Source organism: Aspergillus caelatus (genome assembly GCF_009193585.1).
Source record: "Aspergillus caelatus strain CBS 763.97 unplaced genomic scaffold BDV27scaffold_30, whole genome shotgun sequence".
Classification (NCBI taxonomy): domain Eukaryota; kingdom Fungi; phylum Ascomycota; class Eurotiomycetes; order Eurotiales; family Aspergillaceae; genus Aspergillus; species Aspergillus caelatus.
In genome coordinates, this window is record NW_022475293.1 from 190,430 (window position 1) to 198,938 (window position 8,509).

The 8,509-nt window shown below is 46.4% G+C and overlaps 3 protein-coding genes across 3 annotated transcripts in view; all 3 read left to right on the top strand.

The window, feature by feature from the left end:
• Positions 1–1,250: 1,250 nt before the first annotated feature.
• BDV27DRAFT_154616 (Zn(II)2Cys6 transcription factor) lies at positions 1,251–2,950 on the top strand (the record flags this gene model as incomplete). The annotated part of the gene is made up of 4 exons (XM_032071989.1): positions 1,251–1,542; positions 1,597–1,880; positions 1,963–2,087; positions 2,140–2,950. The coding sequence occupies 4 exons, from the start codon at positions 1,251–1,253 to the stop codon at positions 2,948–2,950; spliced, it is 1,512 nt and encodes a 503-aa protein (XP_031930944.1).
• Positions 2,951–5,346: 2,396 nt separating this feature from the next.
• BDV27DRAFT_123300 (arylsulfotransferase family protein) lies at positions 5,347–7,470 on the top strand. The gene is made up of 2 exons (XM_032065843.1): positions 5,347–6,537; positions 6,591–7,470. Exons 1-2 carry the CDS (start codon positions 5,731–5,733, stop codon positions 7,272–7,274), a joined length of 1,491 nt encoding a protein of 496 aa, XP_031930945.1. The 5' UTR covers positions 5,347–5,730; the 3' UTR covers positions 7,275–7,470.
• Positions 7,471–8,263: 793 nt separating this feature from the next.
• Positions 8,264–8,509, top strand: part of BDV27DRAFT_62768 (Bys1 family protein) — a 985-nt gene continuing 739 nt past the window's right edge. The window contains exon 1 of the mRNA XM_032077139.1: positions 8,264–8,509. This exon is cut by the window's right edge and continues 739 nt beyond it. Coding sequence (XP_031930946.1) covers positions 8,312–8,509 — 198 coding nt within the window. The 5' untranslated portion in view covers positions 8,264–8,311.

An 8,509-nucleotide genomic window follows, 5' to 3' on the forward strand; every position in this document is an offset into this window, starting at 1 on the left:
CCCTACTAACGATATACCCCTAGTCGGCTTTCTAGAGTCCTTCATGTGATCGTTTTACTCTCCTTTGCTATATCATCAACAGCAGCTGTTTAGTGTTCAAAGCTTCGGCTACTTTGGAAAGTGAGGCGGACCTCTTAAAGAACCAATTCCTCGATTATTCATCACGTCTCGTGGTGTGTACATAGTAAAAGATTGGGGACGTCGATAACGATTAATATAGTCCCAGACAGCAGTCCATTTCAATAATCTAAGAGTCCTATAGTTACTTTAGTAAAGCTAGGGGAGGATGAAATACTTACATGACTAGACAAGGACTCATCTGGGTTGTCACTCCTGTTTTGAAACATACGAAATTAGCAGCTGAATCAGAAGCTATGCTGGGGTATGAACCGGCACATGCTTATCTCAAAGTACACAAGGATTGTTAAGCTTAAAACGTCGTGAAGACCTTAAAGCCATGTGGCTGACGAGTGAGATCTAGAAACGGCATCGAATCTGACAAATGAATCCCATCGAGGTATATGGAATACATGTTATTGTATTGTTGCTTGAATCAAGGTAGCCATCGGCCATCTATTATTGTAACGAGGATCGGAGGGTGGAGATTGACGACGATACCGAAGAAGGTCTAGGCTATGTGGTGTTTTCTCGAGCAGAATATTCCCGCTACTATATGTACATTTCCCCAGGCTCAATATATGTTGCTATTCACAAAGAATAGCTTCAAGATGCGCCCATTGACCTAAGCGATGAGAACAACTTTCAACTAAGCTCAGATGTCAATAGTATTACTATAGAGTACAGATCTCGGCAATAAATAGAGTAGTTAATATCCATCTCAAGCGTACATAACAGGTGATATGTGTACATATCATCATCACAACCTGAAGATCGATAATAGACCGAGTCTTGCTATTTTTATTGTGGATGATATATAACGATTTTCCTAATACTAAGTATATTATAATAGCTGATTGCATAAATTGGCAAGCCAAGGCTGGCTTTTGAGTAGAACTGATATCGCCTCTGATGTATTAGTAATTGAAGCTTGAGAACTCGATGTACAGATTGCATCTCGAAGGTGGAAGTGATCGGGGGAGATGACACCGGGTAAAAGTGGGGGTGTTGTTGTTTATGGGGATAAATTTAGTATTTGTGCTCTTGGCGCGTGGCTCGACAGCACGTACGTACCTTTTGGTACCTGAGTCTTCCGGCTGTCTCCACCTACACTCAACTCCCCTTCCCCAAAGATGCGCCAAACTCTTCGCCGATCCTGTACTGCGTGTGCCAAATCAAAACATAGTTGCGACCTCCGCACGCCGCGCTGCACCCGCTGTATCAAGCGTAATGTCCAGTGCAACTATGCGAATGAGCCTTTGACGGCGTTGCCGGCAGCTCCCGGGCGGGGAGATGGCGGATCATCAAGACCACTCGATGGATCCGGCACTTTAACCGCCTACAGATTTGGTTCTCTCGATCCTTTCGATTCATACCCACAGACCAGACTTCCCCGGGAACGAGTACAACGTCTCATCTATAGCTGTACGTACGTTTTCATTCAATGTTGTCGATCAAAGTTGAGCTTACCAAGTTCAGTTATCCACAAGATCGCCTTTCAGTATTACCCTCTCGACCTAAATCCAACGACCAATCCATTTCTCATCTCTTGGTGGCCACTTGCTCTGGGCGATCCGGCATTATTTCATGTCTCGCTGCAGACAGCATGTCTTGACGAAGAGTTGTTGGCCCAGAAGGGCTTTCAAACCTCGGAAATTCTCATGGCCGACTCTGTCTCCTTACTCCGGCGCAAAGTTGAAGACACGTCGTTGGCGGTACAAGATGGAACTATGAACTCCGTAATCACTTTGGCAGCTATCGAAGTGAGATCCCATCCTGAACTATCCTTTCATTAAGACTCATATCTTACTTCCGAATTGATTGCTGATATCGCACCATTTCCAGTTTGGTAAGGGCAATATCAAGGTCAGCCAAATGCATGTTGACGGGGCAATAAGACTAGTCAACATGCGAGGTGGTATCAATTCAGTGAGGCAGACAAGCCCGCTTACCGCGAGGATGATCAGCTGGTAAGTGTCGCCTTGTTCACCTTGAGGGTTATACCATTCACATGCATCATAGGGTATCAATGATCGTCATGGGCCACCCTCAGTTCGAGACCCAAGATGATGTCGGCATTGGAGATGGCATACCGCCTATTCCAGAATGGCAGTTGGATCCCACCTCCCTTTATGATGATTCATCTGAACTCATCAGTATGGATGTCGATTACGCAGTCAGGAATGTCTTCATCCGCCTTCGCAGTGCCTTCCAGCGGGCGCAACGGATACATTTCCCAACCACACGACTTCATGACCTCACTTGTTTTGTCATACACCGACTGTTACTTACAACACCGGATACGGAAAGACCTCAGTCATCATCGATCACCGAATGTATCCGCTACGCAATCATACTCTACATGTTCATTATTCATGGGCCAACGTATTACTCACATGCCGCCATGATGAATAGCGTTGTCATCCGATTTACAGATCAACTCAAGCAACTCGAATCGACTTCTCGTGTGTATGGTTCTCTTGATGCTTGGCTTCTTGCAATCGGCATGGTGGCCTCAGTTGGCACTTCCGAATATCAGTGGTTTATAGAGAGAGCGCAGATTATGGCTGCTTCTCTACGGCTAAGTAATTGGAACGATGTCCTCGTCCGTATCAAGTGTATCCTGTGGATGGAGACACTGCAGGGCGAAGATATCTTTCGACCTCATTGGGACACTATTTTCAGTGCTATGTATCATCCCGGCGCCTGTACCCCACCAGGAAACGCTGGTAGAGAGCTTTTATGCATCTCACCTATCAGCTTGGTACCAAGCAAATCAGACTCAGTCAGTACAAATGGAAGGCCATGGGGCATGAACGTGGCATCGCCTTGATTACTATTACAAAGGGTCGCAGAAAACATCATTAAAGGTTACGAAAACCTTGAAGGAACCAACTACCCAACAGGCACGGTTGGAGTTCGGAATCATAGCCTAGGACTACTTATCCACATGGATACGTTGCGTGAGCTTGCACGAGTACATTTCTATTCGTGCAGGTCTTTCACGGTCTCTAGTCAATACAACATGACGAGTCCTACCTCCTACTATTGACAGTGCTCTATTACTGCTGTCATGCGGAGTTAGAATCATCTGTTCAAGGCTGTGGGGACCAGCGGCAACTGAATCGCTATTGTACCCGCCGATAGGCCCGAAGCATTGGCACTGCCAATATCAACGACATTGAGCTACGGCAACAGCCTCAGAGATGGGATAGTGATTTGTCTTGATGGGATGGTGTTGCTCGAAGGAATGGTACTGACGACATCGCTAACGCATTTGATACTAGAGTAAAAGAGCTAACGTTTGACCCTTAGAAATTAGGGGGGCGCGAAATCACAAAGCAAGCCTTGAAATCCAAAATTACAGCGGCATGTGTGATGCATCCCGTAAAGCTAGGCTTTACACTGCCTCGACTACGAAGACGTCGAAGACTTTAGCATCAAGAAATGCATGTGACCCCGTGAAGTTCGAACCTGCGAGGCCAACCCTTCTAGAGGTAGCAAATCAGTTAACGTCATTTTGAACTTCCCAACTCAAAGACAAGATAATGGTTGTCGGATGGACCGCGATCCCGGGAGGTGCGCCGCATCATCCTTTTGCTAATTTTGAGCTTGGGTATTGAGATAGCTCAGCATATATTATGACAATCTCCGGTAGGATTCAGATACGACGAGACTCATTGCGCAGGACCGCGATACTTCCTTAGTCATCTAAACTTCTCTAAGCCTAGGGAGCACTTCCAAGTATAGGCTCTTGACAGCTAGATGTAGCATTGCATCAGTGACTGGGGCTATCATTTCTAGCCTTGATATATGTAGGGTGTCGCGGGACTTCGATTTCATAGGAGAAATAAATTCTCAATTATCTGCAAATAGAGGTTCCGTTGCTCTAAGCTATGGGGTAGTAAGAATATTCAGGTAGATGCCTTTGTGAATTTCTTCTGGCTACTCAACTCAATAACTATGCTTTGCTAGATCTATGTGGTATTATAAAGAATCCAAGATTAGGATTGATGGGTATTTAGGCATGCAATGATATTAGTCGTCTTGAAAACGCGGTACACTGGGACTTCCCCTCCCCTCCCCTCCCCCCGGTGTTCTTCTACTAGCGAAGGTCGTATCCTGTTAGAGTGTGATGAATAATTAAGAGGAAGTGATATTGGGTCCAGAGAAGAATATGTTTTGGACTTGGTGTGTTGGATCTATCTCCATGTAGAAGTCTTGTGAGCAAATATGTCGATTGGATATCAGAAAGCGTTGGTAGTTAAAGTAATAATAATTTGCGACCATTAAGCAAGGACCATAGCGCTAGCACCGAAGTAGTAAACAATAGTATCTCAGTCCAATGTATGAGACATATCATTCCAATCAAATGGCGTTCTATCATAGTAATGAGGCATACTTCGGAGTTGACCGCTCGGAGTAGCACCTCGGTTTCCCGACATTAACCGTGACACTAATATAATCAAGCAATCAAGCCAGTCAGCCACCTGCATACGTAGATACCACCTTGCTATCAATGTACTACATCGTCATAACACTGCCTTTAACGCGAACGCGATTATTTAATTGGTGGCTGAATTTTGCCCAAGTAATCTTATCTGATACTACTACAGCTGGGCGGAAATGTTATTATCAGCCAGTATGCACGATTGTAATAAGTATAATGAAATTCAGGGGCGGCGATGATCTGCCGATCATACTTCCAGGGACTGACGTTTTGGCCTTATTGGTGGACATTTCCGCCTGAGGCAATCAACATCACACCCCAGCTGGGCCATGTGGTCAGTCCTTTTTTTTTTTTTTTTTTTTTTTGGTGAACTTTGCCTTGTCACCCTAGATTGTGCGAAAGAAGGAAAAGAACAATGGCATGAGAAAGAGAGAAAGGGAGAAAGAGAGAGACAGGAAGGATACACAAAGAACAGCTGCTAATTTTGCGTATCCATGATGGACCGCTTGTATCCATGGTTTTGGTCGCGAATCCACCGCTCATAGGTTTCGAGGGCCAGGGGATCGGCGCTGGTTGGGTAGATTAAAGTTAGCTTCTCGTTGAAGTGGCCTTTCTTCCCCATCTTATTGCGTGTCACTTGTATTGGCATCCGGCGGACGGCCGCGATCAGCATCAGCCCAAACGGCCACTTGTAACTGAAGTTCTCCATACCGTCGGCTTTTCCGCCCTTTTAACGAGAACTGACGTTGATGTTGTACGTGCCCTTTTTTTTTTTTTTTCTTTGGTACAATTTTTTATTCCCGGGCCCGCTCCCCCACAGTCTAAGGTAAGGGTAAGGGTCCCACTGAGTGTAGTTTCCGCTTTACCCCTTCTTCACTTCGGCTTTTCCCTCGTTTTTCCCACCTTCTTTTCCTATTAATATTGATCATGGTGTAAAATAGTCCTTGCGTTCTTCCCTCCTGTCAATTATCTCTCCTCTCTTTTTGTTTTAGCCAGTCATTCTTTGATACCCTCATTTTGACCGTGTCACTTCCGAATCAGAGGGACACACATCGCTCCTTTACGTTCTTTTGGCTTTGTACTCTACGAAGTATCACCTGTATATGCTTGTTTTCATTAGCGTCGTACTATCATTGTGAATTGGGCACCCGCAATCACGCAATATGGCCCGTGGATTCCTCGCTGTCTTCAGCACCCTGCTGCTGTCTATGGGGGCGCTTGCCGAAGATACTTGGCCGTATATGACTCTACAGACGGCTGACTTCACGCCTCCTCAGCTCGAGGTGAAAAAGACTGGAACTACTGACCCAGGCTACATCTTCATTGGGCCTCGGGGTAACCAGCCGAATGGCACTGCGGCCCTCATCTACGATGAGGACGGCAACCTTGTATATCAAGGCCCTACCGAGGTGTCGGCCAACTTCAAGGTGCAAAACTTGTATAACAAAGATGTCATCACCTTCTGGGCTGGTAACATGATGGAGCTTGGCTTTGGCTACGGCACTGTCCACATTCTCGATGACACTTATGAGGAGATCTACACTGTCACCCTTCCAGGGAACTTCATCTCCCCTGATGGCGTTGTAAGAGACTCTTATATTGATCTCCACGAGAGCCACGTAACCAGTCGCAACACTCTGTTGGTGACCGCTTACAACATCACTCAATTTGATCTGACCCCCATTGGAGGTAAAACGGATGACTATATGCTGGATGGCATGTTTTTCGAGATCGATATCGCAACCAACAACATCGTGTATCAATGGAGTGCCCTTGAACATATACAAGATCTCCCCCTGGAACAGTCCAAGCAAGGTCTGGGTGACGACTATGGCACCCAAGAAAAGCCATGGGATGCGTATCACATCAATTCGGTGGAGCTTGTAGATGGAGGATGGATTATCTCTCTGCGTCACTACTGGTCCGGCTACTTCATCGCCGAGAACGGCACTATCATGTGGCAACTGAGTGTAAGCTTTTGCTCTTTGATTCTACTTACTTTCAACACTGACGGTTTATTTAGGGTGAGAAGGGTGTTGGGGACTTTGAAATCGACGATGGTGCCGTCTTCTCGTGGCAGCACGACATGCGCGTCTACAACCAGACGAATGAGGGCATGGTTCTGGACCTGTTTAACAATGCCAACACACCGACGGAAACGGTTGCTCCCACCACTGGTCTGAGCCTGTCATTAGACCTGGTTAACCGGAAGGTCACTACGCTGCGGACCATGAACGATGGTGATGATGTCATCCACAGTGTCAGCCAGGGAAGCTACCAGCTGATGAGTGAGGAAACAAGCCACGTCTTCATAGGTTACGGTTCTATCTCGAAGGTAAAGGAATTCGACGCCAACAATAATGCGGTTCTCACCGCCCAATTTGGGGACGACAATGCCGTTGCGTCCTACCGTGGCTACAAGTGCCAGTGGAAGGCAACACCTTTCTGGAAACCCGCCGTCGTGGTGGAGCGGCACTCAACTTCTGCCACTGTCCATATGAGCTGGAATGGAGCCACTGAGTATGACAACTGGGCCATCTACACGGCTAGCTCTCCTGAGTCTACCGACCATACCTTCATTACATCTGCCAAACGGACAGGCTTCGAGACCGCTGTAGATGTAAACAACTTGAGGAGTCCTTATTTCCAGGTAGTTGCTCGGAAGGGTAACGTTCCACTCAGCAGCATTATTGTCCCTGTTGCTTAAAATCCTCCGTGTCAAGTGTCGAAGACATGCTACATGTCTAGTCGTGGTGCGAACCTAGGTTTGTGTCACGGACGTCGCCAGCCGTGTGCATCTTGTTGGAGATCATGCCACACTTTTCCTTGTAAATCGTTGATTTGTTGTGTTCTTGTATATACTTGCCATTGACTATACATGTAAATACTATCCGCTGTTCAGGATACTGAAATCAGACATGATTGTGACCTTGAAACTATAACCATTCAAGATATTGAGCCTTTTGATTAGCTCCCACTCCTACTACGATACATAGCAAACTATAGCCTACATATATACGGATGATCGTTAGAAGCTCGCCGAGGAACGCCTCGATGCCGCTACGAACAGTGATCACTGGAGTGGGCCCCATGCATGCGCAACGGAGATAGTCCTGCATGGTTGCCCAACATAAAACCACCAGGATGTTAACGAGCGGCGTTACACCAGCTCCGAAATATGTACCTGTTCCTTGCCTATAGGAATGCTACATGTCGGATGTAGCAGTATGAAGCAATTACCGTGTCCTTGTCAAACCTCAAGTACCATACTATATAGACATGATGGTGCCTCTGCAGTAACCTGTGTTCAGACTTGTCGCTCACTATACATACATGTAGTCGAATAAATTCACCGATCATCGTAATACTCTCCATTTGCGCAACGAAGTCAATGGCCTTCTAGTGTGTGTGTGTGTGTGTGTACTTGAGGTACACTGATCCAAGAATATACACAACCCCCCTTGCAGCAACACCACTGTCCAAAGGTAAACCTCGGGAAGATTCTGCAAAGGGTAAGAGATTGAGGAATGTCTGGTCTTACCATGAACCAATGACAGTACACAGAGTATACCAATTTCAAAGATATGTACAAGGATATGGATACAAACTCTACACAGAGCAAGCAATCAACAGTATAAAAAAGCCTTATTCCACCCCCTCCCCCTCCTCTCCACGAAAAGCACAACCCAGCCAAGGAGAAACCCCAAACCACACCATCTCAATCAACACCATCAATCTCAAAACATGCACATCCCATTAACCCCCCTCCTTACCACTATCACAACCGCCCTCCTCCTCCTCCCAACCCTCACACCCGCCAACCCCGTCTACCAGCCCCAGAACCAAACCAATTACCAAAACCAAACCAACTACCAAAACCAAACCGACTACCAAAACCAAACCGACTACCAAAACCAAACCGACTACCAAAACCAAACCGAC